Source organism: Notolepis coatsorum (genome assembly GCF_963971535.1).
Source record: "Notolepis coatsorum genome assembly, chromosome: 1".
In the NCBI taxonomy this organism is placed as follows: Eukaryota; Metazoa; Chordata; class Actinopteri; order Aulopiformes; family Paralepididae; genus Notolepis; species Notolepis coatsorum.
The window spans coordinates 168,405,218-168,429,468 of record NC_140165.1 but is presented as its reverse complement, the minus strand read 5'-3'; the positions used below and the strand labels follow the sequence as shown (position 1 = coordinate 168,429,468).

The window sequence follows — 24,251 nt, the reverse complement described above, 5'->3', positions numbered from 1 at the left end:
GAACAGAAACACTGTAGAACAGAAACACTGTAGAACAGAACATACTGTAGAACAGAAACACTGAAGAACAGAACATACTGTAGAACAGAAACACTGAAGAACAGAAACACTGTAGAACAGAACATACTGTAGAACAGAAACACTGAAGAACAGAACATACTGTAGAACAGAAACACTGTAGAACAGAAACACTAGAACAGAAACACTGTAGAACAGAACATACTGTAGAACAGAAACACTAGAACAGAAACACTAGAACAGAAACACTAGAACAGAAACACTGAAGAACAGAAACACTGAAGAACAGAACATACTGTAGAACAGAAACACTGAAGAACAGAAACACTGTAGAACAGAACATACTGTAGAACAGAAACACTGTAGAACAGAACATACTGTAGAACAGAAACACTGTAGAACAGAAACACTGAAGAACAGAACATACTGTAGAACAGAAACACTATAGAACAGAAACACTGTAGAACAGAACATACTGAAGAACAGAAACACTGAAGAACAGAAACACTGAAGAACAGAAACACTGTAGAACAGAAACACTGTAGAACAGAACATACTGTAGAACAGAACATACTGTAGAACAGAAACACTGAAGAACAGAAACACTGTAGAACAGAAACACTGTAGAACAGAAACACTGTAGAACAGAAACACTGAAGAACAGAAACACTGTAGAACAGAACATACTGTAGAACAGAAACACTGAAGAACAGAAACACTGTAGAACAGAAACACTGTAGAACAGAAACACTATAGAACAGAAACACTGTAGAACAGAACATACTGTAGAACAGAAACACTGAAGAACAGAAACACTGAAGAACAGAAACACTGTAGAACAGAAACACTGAAGAACAGAAACACTGTAGAACAGAAACACTGTAGAACAGAAACACTATAGAACAGAACATACTGTAGAACAGAACATACTGTAGAACAGAAACACTGAAGAACAGAAACACTGTAGAACAGAACATACTGAAGAACAGAAACACTGAAGAACAGAAACACTGAAGAACAGAAACACTGTAGAACAGAAACACTGTAGAACAGAACATACTGTAGAACAGAAACACTGTAGAACAGAAACACTGTAGAACAGAAACACTGTAGAACAGAAACACTGTAGAACAGAAACACTGAAGAACAGAAACACTGAAGAACAGAAACACTGTAGAACAGAAACACTGTAGAACAGAACATACTGTAGAACAGAAACACTGAAGAACAGAAACACTGTAGAACAGAAACACTGTAGAACAGAAACACTGAAGAACAGAAACACTGTAGAACAGAAACACTGTAGAACAGAAACACTGTAGAACAGAAACACTGTAGAACAGAAACACTGTAGAACAGAAACACTGTAGAACAGAAACACTGAAGAACAGAACATACTGTAGAACAGAAACACTGAAGAACAGAAACACTGTAGAACAGAAACACTGTAGAACAGAAACACTATAGAACAGAAACACTATAGAACAGAACATACTGTAGAACAGAAACACTGAAGAACAGAAACACTGAAGAACAGAAACACTGTAGAACAGAAACACTGAAGAACAGAAACACTGTAGAACAGAAACACTGTAGAACAGAAACACTATAGAACAGAACATACTGTAGAACAGAAACACTGTAGAACAGAAACACTGAAGAACAGAAACACTGTAGAACAGAACATACTGAAGAACAGAAACACTGAAGAACAGAAACACTGAAGAACAGAAACACTGTAGAACAGAAACACTGTAGAACAGAACATACTGTAGAACAGAAACACTGTAGAACAGAAACACTGTAGAACAGAAACACTGTAGAACAGAAACACTGTAGAACAGAAACACTGAAGAACAGAAACACTGAAGAACAGAAACACTGTAGAACAGAAACACTGTAGAACAGAAACACTGAAGAACAGAAACACTGTAGAACAGAAACACTGTAGAACAGAAACACTGAAGAACAGAAACACTGTAGAACAGAAACACTGTAGAACAGAAACACTGTAGAACAGAAACACTGTAGAACAGAAACACTGTAGAACAGAAACACTGTAGAACAGAAACACTGTAGAACAGAAACACTGAAGAACAGAAACACTGTAGAACAGAAACACTGAAGAACAGAAACACTGTAGAACAGAAACACTGTAGAACAGAAACACTGTAGAACAGAAACACTGTAGAACAGAAACACTGTAGAACAGAAACACTGTAGAACAGAAACACTGTAGAACAGAAACACTGAAGAACAGAAACACTGAAGAACAGAAACACTGTAGAACAGAAACACTGTAGAACAGAAACACTGTAGAACAGAACATACTGTAGAACAGAACATACTGTAGAACAGAAACACTATAGAACAGAAACACTGTAGAACAGAACATACTGTAGAACAGAAACACTATAGAACAGAAACACTGTAGAACAGAAACACTGTAGAACAGAAACACTGTAGAACAGAAACACTGTAGAACAGAAACACTGTAGAACAGAAACACTGAAGAACAGAAACACTGAAGAACAGAAACACTGTAGAACAGAAACACTGTAGAACAGAAACACTGAAGAACAGAAACACTGAAGAACAGAACACTGTAGAACAGAAACACTGTAGAACAGAACATACTGTAGAACAGAAACACTGAAGAACAGAAACACTGTAGAACAGAACATACTGTAGAACAGAAACACTGTAGAACAGAAACACTGTAGAACAGAAACACTGTAGAACAGAAACACTGTAGAACAGAAACACTGAAGAACAGAAACACTGAAGAACAGAAACACTGTAGAACAGAAACACTGTAGAACAGAAACACTGTAGAACAGAAACACTGAAGAACAGAAACACTGAAGAACAGAAACACTGAAGAACAGAAACACTGAAGAACAGAAACACTGTAGAACAGAAACACTGTAGAACAGAAACACTGAAGAACAGAACATACTGAAGAACAGAACATACTGTAGAACAGAAACACTGAAGAACAGAAACACTGTAGAACAGAAACACTGTAGAACAGAAACACTGAAGAACAGAAACACTATAGAACAGAAACACTGAAGAACAGAAACACTGAAGAACAGAAACACTGAAGAACAGAAACACTGTAGAACAGAAACACTGTAGAACAGAAACACTGAAGAACAGAAACACTGTAGAACAGAAACACTGTAGAACAGAAACACTGTAGAACAGAAACACTGTAGAACAGAAACACTGAACAGAACATACTGTAGAACAGAAACACTGTAGAACAGAACATACTGTAGAACAGAAACACTGAAGAACAGAAACACTGTAGAACAGAAACACTGTAGAACAGAAACACTGAAGAACAGAAACACAGAAGAACAGAAACACTGAAGAACAGAAACACTGAAGAACAGAAACACTGTAGAACAGAAACACTGAAGAACAGAAACACTGAAGAACAGAAACACTGAAGAACAGAAACACTGTAGAACAGAAACACTGAAGAACAGAAACACTGAAGAACAGAACATACTGTAGAACAGAAACACTGAAGAACAGAAACACTGTAGAACAGAAACACTGTAGAACAGAAACACTGAAGAACAGAACATACTGTAGAACAGAAACACTGTAGAACAGAAACACTGAAGAACAGAAACACTGTAGAACAGAAACACCGAAGAACAGAAACACTGAAGAACAGAAACACTGAAGAACAGAAACACTGAAGAACAGAAACACTGAAGAACAGAAACACTGAAGAACAGAAACACTGTAGAACAGAACATACTGTAGAACAGAAACACTGAAGAACAGAAACACTGTAGAACAGAAACACTGTAGAACAGAAACACTGTAGAACAGAAACACTGTAGAACAGAAACACTGTAGAACAGAACATACTGTAGAACAGAAACACTGAAGAACAGAAACACTGTAGAACAGAAACACTGTAGAACAGAAACACTGTAGAACAGAAACACTGTAGAACAGAAACACTGAAGAACAGAAACACTGTAGAACAGAAACACTGTAGAACAGAAACACTGAAGAACAGAAACACTGTAGAACAGAAACACTGTAGAACAGAAACACTGTAGAACAGAACATACTGTAGAACAGAAACACTGAAGAACAGAAACACTGTAGAACAGAAACACTGTAGAACAGAAACACTGTAGAACAGAAACACTGTAGAACAGAAACACTGTAGAACAGAACATACTGTAGAACAGAAACACTGTAGAACAGAAACACTGAAGAACAGAACATACTGTAGAACAGAAACACTGTAGAACAGAAACACTGAAGAACAGAAACACTGAAGAACAGAAACACTAGAACAGAAACACTAGAACAGAAACACTGAAGAACAGAAACACTGTAGAACAGAAACACTGTAGAACAGAAACACTGTAGAACAGAAACACTGAAGAACAGAAACACTAGAACAGAAACACTAGAACAGAAACACTGAAGAACAGAAACACTGTAGAACAGAAACACTGTAGAACAGAAACACTGAAGAACAGAAACACTGTAGAACAGAACATACTGTAGAACAGAAACACTAGAACAGAAACACTAGAACAGAAACACTAGAACAGAAACACTAGAACAGAAACACTGTAGAACAGAAACACTGAAGAACAGAAACACTGAAGAACAGAAACACTGTAGAACAGAAACACTGAAGAACAGAAACACTATAGAACAGAACATACTGTAGAACAGAACATACTGTAGAACAGAAACACTGTAGAACAGAAACACTGTAGAACAGAAACACTGAAGAACAGAAACACTGTAGAACAGAAACACTGTAGAACAGAAACACTGTAGAACAGAAACACTGAAGAACAGAAACACTGAAGAACAGAAACACTGTAGAACAGAAACACTGAAGAACAGAAACACTGTAGAACAGAAACACTGTAGAACAGAAACACTGAAGAACAGAAACACTGAAGAACAGAAACACTGTAGAACAGAAACACTGTAGAACAGAAACACTGTAGAACAGAACATACTGTAGAACAGAAACACTGTAGAACAGAAACACTAGAACAGAAACACTAGAACAGAAACACTAGAACAGAAACACTGAAGAACAGAAACACTGTAGAACAGAAACACTGAAGAACAGAAACACTGTAGAACAGAAACACTGTAGAACAGAAACACTGAAGAACAGAAACACTGAAGAACAGAAACACTGTAGAACAGAAACACTGAAGAACAGAAACACTAGAACAGAACATACTGTAGAACAGAAACACTGAAGAACAGAAACACTGAACAACAGAAACACTGTAGAACAGAAACACTGTAGAACAGAAACACTGAAGAACAGAAACACTGAAGAACAGAAACACTGTAGAACAGAACATACTGTAGAACAGAACATACTGTAGAACAGAAACACTAAAACAGAAACACTAGAACAGAAACACTGTAGAACAGAAACACTAAAACAGAAACACTATAACAGAAACACTGAAGAACAGAAACACTGTAGAACAGAAACACTGTAGAACAGAAACACTAGAACAGAAACACTGAAGAACAGAAACACTGTAGAACAGAAACACTGTAGAACAGAAACACTGAAGAACAGAAACACTGAAGAACAGAAACACTGAAGAACAGAACATACTGTAGAACAGAAACACTGTAGAACAGAAACACTGAAGAACAGAAACACTGAAGAACAGAAACACTATAGAACAGAAACACTGTAGAACAGAAACACTGAAGAACAGAAACACTGAGGAACAGAAACACTGAAGAACAGAAACACTGAAGAACAGAAACACTGAAGAACAGAAACACTATAGAACAGAAACACTGAAGAACAGAACATACTGTAGAACAGAAACACTGTAGAACAGAAACACTAGAACAGAACATACTGTAGAACAGAAACACTGTAGAACAGAAACACTGTAGAACAGAAACACTGAAGAACAGAAACACTGAAGAACAGAAACACTGAAGAACAGAAACACTGTAGAACAGAAACACTGTAGAACAGAAACACTGAAGAACAGAAACACTGTAGAACAGAAACACTGTAGAACAGAAACACTGTAGAACAGAAACACTGTAGAACAGAAACACTGTAGAACAGAAACACTGAAGAACAGAAACACTGAAGAACAGAAACACTTTAGAACAGAAACACTGTAGAACAGAAACACTGTAGAACAGAAACACTGAAGAACAGAAACACTGAAGAACAGAAACACTGTAGAACAGAAACACTGAAGAACAGAAACACTGTAGAACAGAAACACTGAAGAACAGAAACACTGTAGAACAGAAACACTGTAGAACAGAAACACTGAAGAACAGAACATACTGTAGAACAGAAACACTGAAGAACAGAAACACTGAAGAACAGAAACACTGAAGAACAGAAACACTGTAGAACAGAAACACTGAAGAACAGAAACACTGTAGAACAGAAACACTGAAGAACAGAAACACTGAAGAACAGAAACACTGTAGAACAGAAACACTGAAGAACAGAAACACTGAAGAACAGAAACACTGTAGAACAGAAACACTGTAGAACAGAAACACTGTAGAACAGAAACACTGAAGAACAGAAACACTGAAGAACAGAAACACTGTAGAACAGAAACACTGTAGAACAGAAACACTGTAGAACAGAACATACTGTAGAACAGAAACACTGTAGAACAGAAACACTAGAACAGAAACACTGAAGAACAGAAACACTGTAGAACAGAACATACTGTAGAACAGAAACACTGAAGAACAGAACATACTGTAGAACAGAAACACTGTAGAACAGAAACACTGTAGAACAGAACATACTGTAGAACAGAAACACTGTAGAACAGAAACACTGTAGAACAGAAACACTGAAGAACAGAAACACTGAAGAACAGAACATACTGTAGAACAGAACATACTGTAGGCTGATGAGTTATGTCTTCATAGTTGTTACTGGGCACCTTAACCTCAGCCTACCTCTCCCAAAACATAATTTGGTAACTCAGAGACAAAGGTTTCAGCACCATGGGCAGTGCACAGTGCGCCATTTAAGCCTTTTGATTCATTAATATTTCTTGCTCCACCCCCTGATCTAAACCAATCACCTCTCCTCTCCTCTCCTGCTGATGTAAACCAACCACCTCTCCTCTCCTCCACCTCCTGATCTAAAGCCATCACCTCTCCTCCTGATCTAAAGCCATCACCTCACCTCTCCTCCTGATCTAAAGCCATCACCTCACCTCTCCTCTCCTCCTGATCTAAAGCCATCACCTCACCTCTCCTCCTGATCTAAAGCCATCACCTCACCTCTCCTCCTGATCTAAAGCCATCACCTCACCTCTCCTCCTGATCTAAAGCCATCACCTCACCTCTCCTCCTGATCTAAAGCCATCACCTCTCCTCCTGATCTAAAGCCATCACCTCACCTCTCCTCCTGATCTAAAGCCATCACCTCACCTCTCCTCCTGATCTAAAGCCATCACCTCTCCTCCACCTCCTGATCTAAAGCCATCACCTCTCCTCCTGATCTAAAGCCATCACCTCACCTCTCCTCCTGATCTAAAGCCATCACCTCACCTCTCCTCCTGATCTAAAGCCATCAACTCACCTCTCCTCCTGATCTAAAGCCATCACCTCACCTCTCCTCCTGATCTAAAGCCATCAACTCACCTCTCCTCCTGATCTAAAGCCATCACCTCACCTCTCCTCCTGATCTAAAGCCATCACCTCACCTCTCCTCCTGATCTAAAGCCATCACCTCACCTCTCCTCCTGATCTAAAGCCATCACCTCACCTCTCCTCCTGATCTAAAGCCATCAACTCACCTCTCCTCCTGATCTAAAGCCATCACCTCACCTCTCCTCCTGATCTAAAGCCATCACCTCACCTCTCCTCTCCTTCCAGTCTCTCCTCCACCTCCTGATCTAAAGCCATCAACTCACCTCTCCTCCTGATCTAAAGCCATCACCTCACCTCTCCTCTCCTTCCAGTCTCTCCTCCAGCTCCTGTATGCGGCTCTCCAGCTGAGTCACGACGCCCTCTTTGTTGGCCTTCTGAGCACTCTCCAGATGGGCCACTCTGCTCTTCAGGTCTTTGTTCTAGAAAAGAAACAAGAGGTCTCATCAGACACTTGATGATTGGCATCAGATTTTTGGGTCCACAATAACATAACATAATACAATAAAATAAATACTAATAACCATAATAATAATAAAAAGGAGAACAAATAAATAGATGTGAATGGAAGACATGGATTGAAAGATATTAAAAGAGTGATGTGGGTGGATGAGGTGAGGTGAGGGCTTGATCTGAGCTTCCATGCTGTGTGTAGGTGGAAAGGAATCCCAACCTGAGCACGACATAAGAGCAAAATGGCCACCGTGTGAATATGTTTTTTACTCTCCCTTTTCAGGCTATTTATCTTGATTTACAGACATTTTACAAGAAGAAAAAGCATCTAAACCAAAGATATTTGTATATACCGTAATTTTCGGACTATAAGCCGCACCTTTTCCCCCCATTTTTCGACCCTGCGGCTTATATAACGGCTTATATGTGACTCAACGTGACCAAACCCAAAAATGTAAAAATCGAAATATTGCTTTTTTGACTGCATTGAAATGTTATTTATCTGTTCCCCTATTTGCTAAACTTAATACAATTGTAAATGAGTTAATTCTTGTTATTTGTCCGACAGTATTGTGTCCCAATGCTAATTACATGGTAATTAAACATTAAAACACCTGCGGCTTATAGTCCAGTGCGGCTTATATATGTACACATCATTCAATTTAGCTGCTGCGGCTTATAGTCAGGTGCGGCTTATAGTGCGAAAAGTACGGTATGTTGCTGCCCTCCCAAAATAATCTTGCGACCACCCTGAGGGGTCTCAACCCCCAGGTTAAGAACCGCCTCTATAGACAGGAGGGTGTGTGTGTGTGTGTGTGTGTGTGTGCATGTATGTGCGTGCATATACCTGTCTTTCCAGAGCCATCTTGTCACATTCCACATCCTGTCTGCCAGACCTCTCCTGCAGGAGTTCATTCCTAATCTGCTCCACCTGTCAAGCAAGAGCCCAGACACCATCATCTCCACGGTCTGAGAATACTGTTATTATCAGCCACTGCCCGCGTCTCGCTCTGAAAGGATGCCATTGTACTGCGCAATGAGTCAAATGTTAGCATCCGTCAGGGGTGAGAGGGGCCTTAGTTAATTGGTGGGACTGGATATCCCTGGTTGGTTGCATTCCCCTTTACCGTAGCAGTTCTCTCAGGTTAGCTCTCAGTAATTAATGGGTTGTAAAGTTGGTACTAAATCAGTGATGTTGATATTAAACCGTCACAGGCACGAGCCTCAAGAACACAATTATCATCATTCCTCATTAGATCCCAAGGCCCACAAGTCGTTATCAATCCTCATTAGATGTCAGTCTTAGTGCTTTGTGGCTACAGTCTACAAAATGTAAATGTTAGCTTTTTGAAATCGGATGCTTTTACAGATGATTAGCCCCTAAGGAGGCTCCCTGTCAACCTTTCACCTCAGGTTGATTTGCTCGGGTCATGTGGGATTAGACAATTATGAACATTCGCTGGGTGATTAAAATGTCCCCAGTCAACAACTCAACGGCTTCATACCCTGAACCCGGTTCAGAGAGGAACAAACGGTGTGTGAACGTGACCGCTCGGTTCAAAAGGACGGCAGAGTGTTGAGAGGTTTAAGACTAAATCGATAGCAGCGGTGACGGTTCTTTCTCTTGCAAGGAGGGGAGCTTAGAATCGGTGATATTTTTATGCCAATTAGTGGGTGACAGTGGGCCGCTCTGATGAGCGATGGCCCCTATAACTGGCTCTCCCAAACGCAGTGCTTGAGGGAGCTGAATCAGCAGCCTGGAACACGCAGCGAAACTAATCTGCTTTGCGAGAGAGACAGCGGGAGAACAGAGGGGAGATGACTCTCATTTAGACAGGAGAACAGCACCTGGTGCCAGGAGAGACGCAGGTGTTCTGCCTGCCACACTCCCCCACCACAAGACCCGGTAGCCATACAGCGCCCCCCCTCTCACCCCTGCACACCTGAACACACGCACGCACGCACACACACACACACCATCCACTCCTCTTTCGACTGCTCAAAGCCCAAGAGTCGCCTTGACAACGAACCTCAGTCTCATGCTGAAGCAACGCCACTTTGTCAGAGTGCCACTCTTCTCTCTCGGCCACGGCTCCTTTGAAGGAAAACCTTTTAAAAAAGAAAACTAATACTCTACTCAGTCACCTCCCTCTCACTCCATTACTTCTCTTTAAAATCGTGATTCTTGATGATCCATATTTTGAAAGTCTGTTCCACTTCTGTACAACAGGTCAGCAGGAAGGGTACAACTCTGGCAGCTAAGGGTCAGTAAGATTGTTCTTCAAACAGTGTCGAATTTGCGTGCTACAGTCTTGAGTGCCTAGTAGTGTAGTCATCAAAGTAATCAAAGAGAAGTCGCCTATTCTCGGTCCTTGACCCACAATGGTGGAACGAACTTCCCACCACAGTTAGGACCGCCGAAACACGTCCAATCTTTTGCTGACTAAAGACGCACTTCATTACCAAAAAAAAACTCTAACCCTAACTAACCTTACTGTCATGCACTTGTCCTAATATACTAACCTACACTGTAGCACTCGACACTTTGATGAACATTGTCACTCAGCTGATAGGAGTTGTACCCTTCCTGGTTCCTGCTGTCTTGTTGTACAGAACTTGTAAGTCGCTTTGGATAAAAGCGTCAGCTAAATGAAAAAATTTAAATGTATAGACATAATATAGCATAGTAGGTAGCAATATAGGCATGGTAGATTAATTCGTTTTTCTTTTTCAGCTATTGATTGAAGGTGTGTTTTTAGTGGACGGCGGAAAATTGGGCAGGTTTCAGCTGTCCTGACAGCTGACCATGGTGGAGCGAGGACTGAGAATAGCCTGTTTCGCTTTGATGACCCCCCCAGGAGCGCGAAGAAGAGTGGGTCTGAGGCAGCCAGACCGAAGTGAACCTTGGCCCCCATTGCTTCAGACCTCATAATTGTAAAATGCAGAGGTAGCCTAGTGTATATTGCAACAGCACGGACATTGTCAGAACATCACGACTGGTCCATGTAGCCTGTAACACTCCGTCAGCAAAGCTGTTACTCCTGCAAAGGCACAATTACATTAGGTTCTAATCAAATTAAAAAACAGCGGACAGTAGTACCTTCTTGTGTATGGATGAACATAGCCGGGGCCCTGAGCGTTAGCCGCAAAGCGCTGGTCTTTGATATTAACTGCTTCTAGAACAATGTTATTTCCTCCTAGAAAGTTTAGCACCAACATTCCCCTGCTAGGATTACCAAGCAATCCCAAACAAACAAACAAACAAACAAGCCACTCCACATGGACATGTCAGGTAATAATAGTGGCCACTTCCATCAGCGGCTTTATCAGAAGGGAAGGAAAACTCAAGTATTTGCTTTGCCCCTGGATATGAATCACGGGGACTGGACTCAACTCCCCAAGGCGCGGTTCTAGCACATAACTTGCCCGTGAACTCCATAAACTGCAAACTTGAGACATTTGGCAGCTCAGGCATTTTGGCCGAGGCAGTGCATTAAAAAGGGTATTTTGTGAGGATGCTGTTACACCACGCTGGCCGGCTGCCCACCTGAATGATTACGCAAGATCATCTTACCATGCAATAAGCCATCGCTTTTTGGGACTGTAGGAGGGATGCACCTGAGCATGTGCACACATAATTAACACAGAGAGAAAGAGAGAGAGAGAGAGAGAGAGAGAGAGAGAGAGAGAGAGAGAGAGAGAGAGAGAGAGAGAGAGGGGAGATAGAGAGGAGAGATAGAGACAGAGAGAGACACAGAGAGAGAGAGAGAAAGAGGAGAGAGAGAGACAGAGAGATAAAGAGAGAGAGAGAGACAGACAGAGGGGAGAGAGAGAGACAGAGAGAGAGTGAGGAAGAGAGAGATAAAGAGGACAGAGAGAGAGAGAGAGAGAGAGAGAGAGAGAGAGAGAGATAGAGAGAGAGAGAGAGGGAAAGAGGGGAGAGAGAGAGAGGAGAGAGAGAGAGGGAAAGAGGAGAGAGAGAGAGGGAAAGAGAGAGAAGAGAGAGGGAGAGAGAGAGAAAGAGATAGGGAGAGAGAGAGGGTGCAGGAAAGAGTTGGATTCTCCTAAATTCAAATATGAGAAGGCAGGAGAAGGTTGTCCAACACATTCTAAATTTTTATTTCTATAACGTATAACAGGCCAGTTATGTATCCTGTAATTTCTCCTCATATTTTTATATTCAGATTAAATTGTATTGCCTTTCGTTGTTTTTCTTCCATTACCCTGCCCATACCTGTACCTCCCCCCTCCCCCATGCTGCTATTACCCTGCCCATACCTGTACCTCCCCTCCCCCATACTGCCATTACCCTGCCCATACCTGTACCTCCCCTCCCCCATACTGCCATTACCCTGCCCATACCTGTACCTCCCCTCCCCCTCCCCCATTACCCTGCCCATACCTGTACCTCCCCTCCCCCTCCCCCATTACCCTGCCCATACCTGTACCTCCCCTCCCCCCTCCCCCATTACCCTGCCCATACCTGTACCTCCCCTCCACAATGGTGCTATGACGCCCAAATCTCCCCATGGGGATCGATCAATAAAGGAATATATTATATTTGATATTGTCTTATCTTATACTTGGAAGATTGAAATGATATGTAGGTCACCTATTCTGTCCTCCTTTGTGTCAGGGATTAGTTGTTGAACGTATGGTGTTAAGCGGCGGAAGACAAGAGTAACACAAGGCTGAAATGATCTGGAGTCAGTTACAATTTCAAGATGGACATAACAGGTTTGAGTGAGCATAACTGAACAGCGACTGCAGGTCAGTAAGTAGGGCTGTGTGCGTTGTGTATACCTGTTCTCGGCCTCTGTCTATCCTGTCCATCAGTAGATCTCCACTCTGACGCTCTTCATCAAGGTCCAGTTCCAGCTGGGCGATCCGGTCCTGCAGAACATAGCCATTAACACCGTTAACTATCAGATCAATTATGTATTTGTATTTCTTTTATTTGAGGGCTTGGGCAGCCAGTGGTAACAGGGCACACAGTAGTCATCGTTAAGGGCTTTCTCTATGATCAGCGACCACACTGTGTGTATCGGACAACTGTTTCAAACAGGCCTGCGGTAAGTATGACATTACTGGTAGATACTAATGGCCTCTCTGTGCGTCCAGTAAAAAGCTATCTAGCTACAAGCTAGCCAACATTAGCAAAGATTAATGGAAGCAAATATGGACCACTAGCCTAACTGTCGGCCAAAAACACATCTCCTGGAGTTTTGAGCTGGACTAGCTGGTCCGTATCAGCTTCCATTAATTTGTGCTAAGCTAGGCTACCTTGCAGCCAGATAGCTTTCCACTGAAAGTACAGAGAGGAAATTGGTATCCATCTTCTTGTCCGACTCTGGAGAAGACGGTAAGCGCATTTCCCATAATGCCGCCGTGTTCCTTTAATACAGAGAAGGGGGAGGGGAAGATGGGATAGCGGACGTACTCGTACCTCTAAGATCTTGACCTGCCGTGACTTGTCGTCTTTAGTGTGGGTGCTGGTCTCGGCCTCCACCTCCAGGTCGTAGACCCTCTGCTCCTGGCTCTTCTCCCTCAGCACAGCCTCGTCTCTCTCCCTCTTACACTGTCGCAGGTCCTCGTTCAGCCGGGACAGCTGCAGGGAGGACAGGACGCTTATTAGGACACAATAACTAAGTCAAGTGTGGTTCAGCGTGTGTAGAATTATTAGAACATCAGTGCTGATTAGAACCAACATGAATATTCAGTAATCCTGTTGAACTGGTGATCACTCAGCCAATAATAATGAAAAAAGCTGTTATTGTAAGACTGTTGTAACCATGACCATGAATAATAATAATAATAATAAAAACATCTCTATATATTATGATAATGTCCCTTGTGACTAATGTGTCTAGTGTGTAAATAAACCCCACCGTTTCCCTTATATTCAATCACCAGCTGTGTCACTCCAATGCTGCAAAATTACACCCCCAATGTTATTGAAAAATACAACAAAAATGTGCATTCAAGTTGTGGGCTATTTGTTTACTCAAATACATACAGGATAATTAACGTACACAGGTATACAATCACCTTGATGTTTTGCACCTTTTGTTGCAAAGGATTTCAAAATGCATTTATATTCACTCTGTTTATTCCCCAGGTTCCCTTTCATATCATGTTTCAGACTCTGTACACATGTGTACATCAAACATTTTCTAATTGAGTATTTCTTGCTGATTAATCTAAACGGGTTGACTCTCCATTAGCAAAGGCATCAGAGTAAAGGGGCAGTTCACCCAAAACACAAAGAAACAATATTCTTCCCCTTACCCGGAGTTCCATCCATATCCAGATAGTGTTGGTATGATTTGCCCAAAGGTTTGGCGATATCAACCTTAGAGATAGCCCAATACAATGGAGATCAACAAGCCATGTCTTGTGGTGCTCAAAGCGCCAAGAAATAACCAGAACCTGCAGATTCCTCTTGAGCAACGTCAGAAGGATCCGCCCCTTCCTGACAAAAGAAGCCACCCAACTCCTCGTACAATCAACAGTCATCTCCCGCCTCGACTACTGCAACGCACTGCTTGCTGGCCTTCCGACCACTGCCACCAAGCCTCTTCAACTCATTCAGAATGCAGCGGCCCGCCTGATCTCAAACCTACCGAAGTCAGCCCATGTCACCCCACTTCTCAGGGACCTGCACTGGCTCCCCATTGCCGCCTACCTCCGGTCAATGGTCTCTAACTAGTGCTACACACCCTCAAGACCCCTACGCTCTGCATCTTCTGACCGCCTCACACCTACTCCGGGAGGGTCATCAAAGAGAAGTCGCCTATTCTCTGTCCTTGCCCCACAATGGTGAAATGAACTTCCCAACACAGTTAGGACAGCCGAAACCCGTCCAAACTTTCGCTGTCGACTAAAGACGCACTTCTTCAATCATTATCTGAAATGAAAAAAATATTTCAAAATCTAACCCTAACTAACCTTACTGTCATGCACTTGTCCTAATATACTAACCTACACTGTAGCACTCAACACTTTGATGAACATTGTTGCTCAGCTGATAGAGTTGTACCCTTCCTGCTGTCTTGTCGTACAAAACGTGTAAGTCGGTTTGGATAAAAGCATCAGCTAAATGACTAAATGTAAATGTAAACATTTGAGAAAATCAACAGCAACGTCTCTTTCCAAAAATCATGACACGGTTAATCAAGACATTGCTGTTGAGTTTTTCAAATGTAATTTGATGAAGTTGTTGTTTTGAGCGCCACAAAAGAACGCCCATTGAGCTCTATTGTATTGGGCAGTCGGCAGACATCTCTACAGATTTATTTCCTCATATTTTTATATTCAGATCAAATTGTATTGCCTATACTTTGCCTATGTCTTTCTACTATTACCCTGCCCATACCTGTACCTCCCCTCCCCCTCCCCCATGCTGCCCTGAATTTCCCCAAGGGGATCTTATTTGATCTGATCTGATCAAAACCCCCAGAAAATTCCACCAAAACTATCTGGATGGATAGATAGAAACTTTTTTGTGTGTGCTTTGGGTGAACTGTCCCTTTAAACAACATGCATTTAATCAAATTACATTGGTACCACTTCAGATGCAACCCTGAGTACTGGGCCTTGGGAGCAGCACGGGCTCAGAGAGACCTGGTGTGTGAAAACCAATGTTCAGGTTCGCAGCCAAGGCTGATCATTTAAGCGCGTCTCTGCCAAGTCCAAAAGGGTGGGGGCTGACGGGGGATTACAGAGCAGCTGGAACAGTGACTTCATCAGCTCCAGTGATCCAGTGGGATCAGTACAGGAGGAGGAGGAGGAGGAGGAGGAGGAGGAGGAGGAAGCAAGCCCAGCTTTCACAACAATGACCCAACATCCTCCTCTTCCTGTCCACACAGGCGAGGACACGTCAGTGCGGAGGTGGAGGAACAAGGATGAATTAGCTGCACACTCGCTTTCTCAAGGATGGCGACTAATAGCGACCTGACAACACTGAAAAGCTAGCGCACAGAAATGTAACTCCTGAGGGGTGACAACTTTCATTACACTTCCCTAATGTGTATCCTATATATAAAAAAAAAGTGTTCATATTAAACAATTTAACAGGGTGTGCAGGTCCAGTCCGATCTTGCTTAAAATATGTAAATAAAGTATGTATCAAACACAAGAAAAAGGTACATAATGTTTTATAAAAAAATTCAAATGTATATGATCGGTATACGTTATGCTTCATCATGCGTGAAGGAAAGGGGAGGGGGGGGGGGGGGGTCGTTTATAATTCCCCGATCATCAGTAAATGCTTTATGTAGGTTGGGTGATATATTGATCAGATCGGTTTGCTCACAAGGAAACTCACAATCGGGTTGAAAATAACGTTATATTCCTCTTACCGTGGGAATGAAACTGGCGGTGAAAGATCCCAAGTACACGACGCCGATCGCCTAGGTCCATTTCCGGTTTGTATGTCGCAATAAACGCCGAAATCATATTGATTATTAAGTTTAGAAAGCGATCCATTATGTACATAATGTCTGTTGGGAGTCCTGCAACGAGATGTGACTGTCGGATGAACAAAATAACTGACAACTACAGTGTAAGTGTGGGAATTATTGCCAATGTACTTCCCCTCACTAGATTAATTACTTTTACACACCCCACGCAGGTTAGAAGTACCCTCATATATCATAGGTTTATAGTTACTAAATCATGTATAATCAAACTAGAAATATAATCTATGTGGTTAATTGTCCCTTTAGCCTTGCATATAAGCAAAACAACCTGCATGTCTGAGACCTACTGTATATCAGTGAACATAGAAGTAACATACTTACTACGGATATTAAGGACCATGCAGCAGTTTGTCCAGGCAAAACAAAACATCTCTTCCCTGACCTACACAGCTGTTGAGCTGACCAGGCGAGACTGTGGTGATATCAGCACTTGCTTTTAATCTATTTGAGACTGTAAACAAACTGGAGGGTGTTAACGTTTTCACACTCTGTACATTTCAGCCTCAGTCTCAAGTAGGGATGCTCGATATTGGCTTTTTTACCGATACCGATATACCGATATTGTCCAACTCTTAATTTCCGATACCGATATCAACCGATACCGATATATGCAGGGTTTCCCCCCCCAAAAAACGGAATAATTTCAGGTAATTAACATTACATATCTCTTGTTGTGGAATTAACACAACATTATGCATACTTTTGACAATAAATATAATCAGAATTTGTTCTTACTTGCTTGCCTGGGTAAATAAAGGTTATAGAAATGTAAAAAAAATAAAAATAAAATTTTATTTTTTATTTTGTTTGAAAACCGATACCGATATTTTCCGATATCACATTTTAATGCCGATATCGGCCGATAATATCGGACATCCCTAGTCTCAAGTGAACTCGGAGCGATTAGTCAGCAATCGTTGCACTCATGTGAAACAGGACAAACGTAACCCTGAACCACTAAACAGACTTCACTTGAGCATCGTGAACCCAGAGCGCTCTCAGTCCATTTACGGGCGTTCAAACTCTGGGAAGGTTTTTATTGATGAAGTTACAGTGAACGGGTGAATTTCAGGGTTGTATATCTCTGCATTAAATACACGTTGAGTGGTCTGTAGCGCCTTGTTCCAAAACAACAAAAAGAAAACACCTTTTCAAACAACACTGCTGGAGCAGAGTAATGGGCTGCAGCAGCTGCTGTCAATATTCAAAAACAGACCATGATTAATAAGTCATATTAAAACAACAAGCCTGAGCAAATCCATCCTAACGATGGCATAAATTAAGCACAAACTTCTATCCATTCACTGTGTATATATTCCTGTTTACATACTGTACACGCTGTATATACTATATCTAGTATATATCCCATACCTACTTTATTAGTTATACCACTGGCCAGTATGGCTTACTACCATAGTGTATTATACTTGTATCGTACATATTTAACTTTTTTATGCACTTTATTGTTACATTTGCAATTAGTTTATTGTTAGATACCAACCTCTTCTTCTTCGTTGTACTAACTGTACTTGTGTTGTACGATGACAATACATTTGAATCTAATCTAATCTATAATCATAAAGGGCTGAGCTGTAAAGAAGGATGTAGGTGTGAACTGAACGTGGACTGTGGACAATGTGAACACAAAGAGGACAGAGTTAATTTCTTCTTGGTCCTCTTTATTTTTTATTTGGTTAGTTTCACTACCAAAGGTAGTTAACCCTTTCACCATCACACTACAGAAGGTTAACCTTTCACTACCACACTACAGTAGGTTAACCTTTCACTACCACACTACAGAAGGATAACCTTGGTGATGGTTAACCATCTGTAGTGTTGTAATGAAAGGTTAACCTTCTGTAGTGTGGTAGTGAAAGGGTTATAATATATTCTATTATAAACAACAGTATAACAAGAGCCCCACTAATAGTGTTATTCCTCTCATTTGAGAGAGGGTTGCAGGACGTGGCCCAACACACTGAATGTCTATATACAGGTGCGGTTATCATGGGTGGAAAAGTTATCGTCTACAGTGTATTGGATACAATGCATATTTTGTGGCATTAAAACAGAGTAGGCATTTCTCTTTTTCTCGTTCAGCACATCACATGTCAGCACGGAGGACTGAACCATCAGGTTCAAATCTGGCATGTGGTTCTGGAAAGTACCAGCGTTCCCGCCAAAAAAAATTGAAGGGTTGGACTGTGTCACGTTTGTTCTAGTGGTTTACATTCTAGAATCTAGATAACAACTCTCCTCCCCATTCCAGTCTGCTGCCACCAATGACAGGCATGAGGTGCAGAGAGCACAGCGAGAACCGCAGAACCTACAACACCCATCTCTCAATAACTTTACAAGGACTTTACAAGATATTCTCTCAGACATGTGTGTTTCTCAATGCCTCCCTGGGAGTCCTATAGGCTTCCTCTTGTGGTCAGTCTTTTAGTACAATGTTCTATCACATGTTGCCATGTGGTCCGTCTTTTAGTACAATGTTCTATCACATGTTGCCATGTGGTCCGTCTTTTAGTACAATGTTATATCACATGTTGCCTTGTGGTCAGTCTTTTAGTACAATGTTATATCACATGTTGCCCTGTGGTCAGTCTTTTAGTACAATGTTATATCACATGTTTCCCTGTGGTCCGTCTTTTAGTACAATGTTCTATCACATGTTGCCATGTGGTCCGTCTTTTAGTACAATGTTCTATCACATGTTGCCATGTGGTCCGTCTTTTAGTACAATGTTATATCACATGTTTCCCTGTGGTCCGTCTTTTAGTACAATGTTATATCACATGTTTCCCTGTGGTCCGTCTTTTAGTACAATGTTATATCACATGTTTCCCTGTGGTCCGTCTTTTAGTACAATGTTATATCACATGTTGCCATGTGGTCCGTCTTTTAGTACAATGTTCTATCACATGTTGCCATGTGGTCCGTCTTTTAGTACAATGTTATATCACATGTTGCCATGTGGTCCGTCTTTTAGTACAATGTTATATCACATGTTTCCCTGTGGTCCGTCTTTTAGTACAATGTTATATCACATGTTGCCCTGTGGTCAGTCTTTTAGTACAATGTTATATCACATGTTTCCCTGTGGTCCGTCTTTTAGTACAAATATCACATGTTGCCCTGTGGTCCGTCTTTTAGTACAATGTTATATCACATGTTGCCCTGTGGTCCGTCTTTTAGTACAATGTTATATCACATGTTGCCTTGTGGTCGATCTATTATTCCCTTATTTGTTCTTTGGTTTATGTCCAGCCGCTTCGTTATTCCAGGTTATTAATCCCAAATCCCTGCCTCCTTCAAAACATATTTGACCGTTTTGCAACCTAAATATAAAATGTAGCCGAATTTGTTAGTAATAACCCTGCTTAGTTAAGTAAAAGTTAAACAAATAAATAAAAGGTAGACCAAATAAACCCCTGCCTTTTTAATTCATATCACTCACGTTGGCTCGTTCCCATGTTAAACAAAAACATTCCCCACATTCCAAAGCTCTGACAAGGTTAAACCGCTCGATTTCAAACAAAGACAAGTGGTCAGAGGTTACCCCAGTTATATTTTACCATTATACTATTAATTATATTATGGTATGAGCCAGCCATGGTAACCAAGAGGACATAGCTATAATGTCAATATGAACCGTGCAAATCTGAATATTTGGGCTGGAGAAATGTTGGTGGGTACGAAAGGCTCTGAACCACGTAATTCCAAGAGGGAACCTCATGGATGTAACCATGAATAATGAATGTAATCCCACAAATGACTTTTGCAGCGTTCTATACATATAGTCAACCTTGTGGTCTTGGGTCATGACGACTGGACAAACTGTCGTGGAGTTATGGCCAATTATGTCACACGTCATGCCCTTTTTCAAAATCATTGGGTAATGCTGGTCATATGTTTGTATCTGATAGGGCTTTATCAAAGTTTGCAGGTTCAGGAAAGAACTCTCGGAATCTCTATTGATATGATGAGCAATCCACCTCGGGTCTAGAAGGGGCAAGGGGAGTTGAGGTCCATTCCTAGGCCATGACATCACTCTCCAAACCAAGTAGACCAACAGTGAGTCAGAACAGTGTCCCACGTGGTGGGAGGAGGGGGTTGGACTGACCCACTCACCTCATCTTGTAGGGTCTTAGCGTTCAGACGAGACATGTCCAGCTCTACTGCACGTTCCTTCAGCTGCCTCTGGAGCTCCTGCAGCTCCCGGCGGTTCTTCTCCTTGTAGATGTCGATCTGCTCCTGCAGCTCCTGCGTGGAGGACTGGGATGCGTCCACAATGTCACTCATCTGCAGGGGGGGACACAGGAAGTGTTGGTCATCATGCAGCACAAGTACAGTACAAAGAAAAGAGGTTTGGCATCCAACCAGAGTGCAAATGTAACAGTAACGTGCAATAGTAATATACAATGTACAGGTGATTAATCTGGGTATGAAATATAAAAATGTGTACTACTGAGTGTAGTGCTAATCAGATGAATGTACAGAGTTGTAGTATTAATATATACAGTGATACAGGTATAAAGACACTATGGTAGTAAGTCATACTGGCTGGCAGCGTAACTAGTAAGAGTAGGTAAGGGATATGCACAGATATAGTATCTACAGATATGTAAAAGGATTATATGCAGGTACAGACAGATGTGGATATATATACAGTATATGCAGTAAATATAAATATATAAATGTATATATGGGAGAGACATTGGTAAGAAAGAAGAGAATATGGCTCAGTTTACAGTCTGAACACATGGTACGGAACGCGGTCTACTCACCTCCCTCTGGAGTTTCTCCACAGTACGGTCCAGCAGCCTCCTCTCATCCTCGATCTCGTTCTTAGTGTTCTTGAACTGCTCCTTCTGGCTCCTCTCCTCCTTCAGCCTCTCCTCCAGCTCCCTGTGGTCTTGGGTCAGTTTGGTTAAGTTTCTCTGTGAAAACACCACGTCAAGGTGGGGATCACAACAAAGCTCCAAATATAATGTTGGCACAATACCTGTATATAAGATGCTAATGGAAATATCTAAATATGTGGCACAATTATCATGGGTGCAGAACATTTTGGGGGGGGGAAAACCAAACAAATTGTTATTTAATATCAAAAAATGTTAAAGAGTTGAAAACATGTGTGGAGGGTCTTTAACATGTTGCTCAGCTCACCTGCACATCCTCCAGCCGGTTGGTCAAAGCACGGTTGGCATGCGACATCTCCTCCTCTTGCTCCTTGATTTCTGCCAACGACTCCTCCAGTTGACTCCTCTCCCTCTGCGAGTGCACAAGTTACATGAGATTGATGTCATAACATTGATACCCATACAAACAATACATTTAGTAATTTAGCTGAAGTTTTATCCAAGCAGGAAGGGTACAACTCTGGCAGCTAAGGGTAAGTAACATTTGTCAAACAGTGTTGAACTTGAGTGCTACAGTCTTAGGCATATTAGCATAGTAGGTAGTAATATAGGCAAGGTAGTAAAGTGCATAATAGTAAAATACAGTACAAAGATTATTATTTTATTGAATTGCTTTCCCAGATATTGATAGAAGAAGTGTGTTTTTAGTTGACGGTGGAAGATTGGGCGGGTTTCAGCTGTCCTGACTGTGGTAGGAAGTTCATTCCACCATTGTGGAGTGAGGACAGAAAATAGCCTGTTTTGCTTTGATGACCCTCCAGGAGCACTGATAGGAGGGGGTCTGAGGCGGCCAGAATATGCAGAGTGTAGGGGTCTTGAGATTGTGTAGTTAGAGACCATTGACTGGAGGTAGGAGGGAGCCGTTCCCCTCGCTGCACAGTATGCCAGGTCAAGAACCTTGAAGCGGATTCATAAGGCAGTAAGGCGGAATCCAATGCAGTTCTCTAAGAAGTGGGGTAACGTGGGCTGACTTTGATAGGCGGGCCGCTGCGTTCTGTATGAGTTCCAAGTGGTTTGGTGTTGGTAGCCGGGAAACCAGCTAGCAGTGCTTTGCAGTAGTCGAGGCAAGACATGACTACAATACCAACGACAATGCAACACAGCAGTTGCACTGTATCTACCATGTGAAGATTGAATGACTCACACTCTAGACTGTGCCCATCTTTATGACTCACCTCCAGTCTGCCAGTTTTGTCCCCCAGCCTGCTCTCCTGTAGCTTTGCCTCGTCGATGATGCGGTTGAGCTTGGCCACCTCATTCTCCAGCTCCTGGGCCCTCTTACGCAGACGCTCTGCCTCCTGGGTCAGACGTCCTGCTTGGCCCACGGCTACTCCCTTGGCTGCCTCTACGTCGGCCTTCTCCTGGATCACTGCTGCGCTGCTCTGGAGACCAGACAGAAACACAGGGCTTCAATATGACCGCGACATTGGAAAGATAGTGGCACTTGCATGACACGTTTGAGACAGCCTTACATGCCTGATTCAGCATGACTAGCCTTTGTATTGTGGAGATGTAGTACATCAACCTCATGTAATTCCTTCACACTTCATAACAAACCTCAGGGGGAATGCATTACAATAAAGCTAAGCCTCCATTATTCTGCCACTGAATGGCCTCTGCTCTTGTAAGTGGGCCCAGACAAAAGCAGAGTGTCACAAGCAACAGGCCAAGGAGATGGATATGACTGATCCAAGACCTGCTAAATCTTCCCAGGTCCTGGGTGGTCTCCTCTGAATGAGCACCTACACTTAAAACTGGTGGACAGCTTAGAATTGGTCATCCAAGTGTGCAGAGCTGCTCTCCGTCTGTGGGTCTGTCCCTCCATGGCCCAGTGCTGGTGGTGGGGACACAGCGTCTTTGTGTAGACTTGGCTATTGTGACAGAGACAGTGGGAAGAAACAGCCCAGTGTGCTCTTGTTCTGCACCACATGGAATAGTATGAATGGGGAACAGACAGACAGACGGAGAGAGAGGGACGTCACCTACAGGTACAGGAGTTTACGTTGTGGTGACACGCCAACCTGCACATTTGTTCACAAACAAGAATATCTGAAGAGGAGGTTGTGGTTCATGGAATCCCAGAGAACAGGTTTGACAGTTTCCTGTTTATAAGACCTGAGAGAGGAATGCCCATTACATGTGTTTACAACGCAACCAAGACAATGCGGTGGCCTTTAGTAACCCCTATCAGAACCAGGTTTATTACCAAGTATGTTTGCACAGTACAAGGAATTTGTTTTGGTACATTAGGTTCGACACGTGACCCTGAGTGAACGAGATCACAAAAACACAGAGGCTGATTTAAGATACCGAGCTGTAGAATTAGCTTAGATAATGCATTCTAATGTTAGTTTTATTTAATTGTTTTTAACCTTTATTCAACCATGAAAGTCCCACTGAGATTAAGAATCTATTTTCCAAGGGAGACCTGGTGAAGACAGGCAGCAGCAGCACAAAAAACATAAAACATACAGACATGAAAACACAAAAAGGAGACAAGAAAATGAAAAAGAAGTATAGGAATTTCTGGGGATCGGTTTGCATAACCAGGTACATTCAAAAGATTGACACCCTAAGGACTCTGCCTCTAATTCTTTCATTTTTTTTAATTTAAAAGCATTTAACAAGATTCACGAATTGAGTTTCAAGACATTCTGCAACGTATTCCAAGCTGAGGGCCCTTTTTCCA

At 42.0% G+C, this 24,251-nt stretch overlaps 1 protein-coding gene across 2 annotated transcripts in view; it reads right to left on the bottom strand.

Annotated features, from left to right (window-relative positions):
• The window catches only part of cgnl1 (cingulin-like 1), a 128,194-nt gene that overhangs the window by 33,904 nt on the left and 70,039 nt on the right, over positions 1 to 24,251 (bottom strand). For both annotated transcript variants that reach the window (XR_014619994.1, XM_084319815.1), the window contains exons 9-16: positions 22,738 to 22,944; positions 21,810 to 21,914; positions 21,428 to 21,580; positions 20,772 to 20,942; positions 13,604 to 13,765; positions 12,961 to 13,050; positions 9,005 to 9,088; positions 8,002 to 8,126 (exon numbers count right to left, since the gene is read on the bottom strand). Coding sequence is in view for 1 of the 2 variants with exons in the window: in XM_084319815.1 (XP_084175941.1) it covers positions 8,002 to 8,126; positions 9,005 to 9,088; positions 12,961 to 13,050; positions 13,604 to 13,765; positions 20,772 to 20,942; positions 21,428 to 21,580; positions 21,810 to 21,914; positions 22,738 to 22,944 (1,097 nt within the window). In the remaining variant the exon portion in view is untranslated. The remainder of the gene's footprint in view (positions 1 to 8,001; positions 8,127 to 9,004; positions 9,089 to 12,960; positions 13,051 to 13,603; positions 13,766 to 20,771; positions 20,943 to 21,427; positions 21,581 to 21,809; positions 21,915 to 22,737; positions 22,945 to 24,251) is intronic.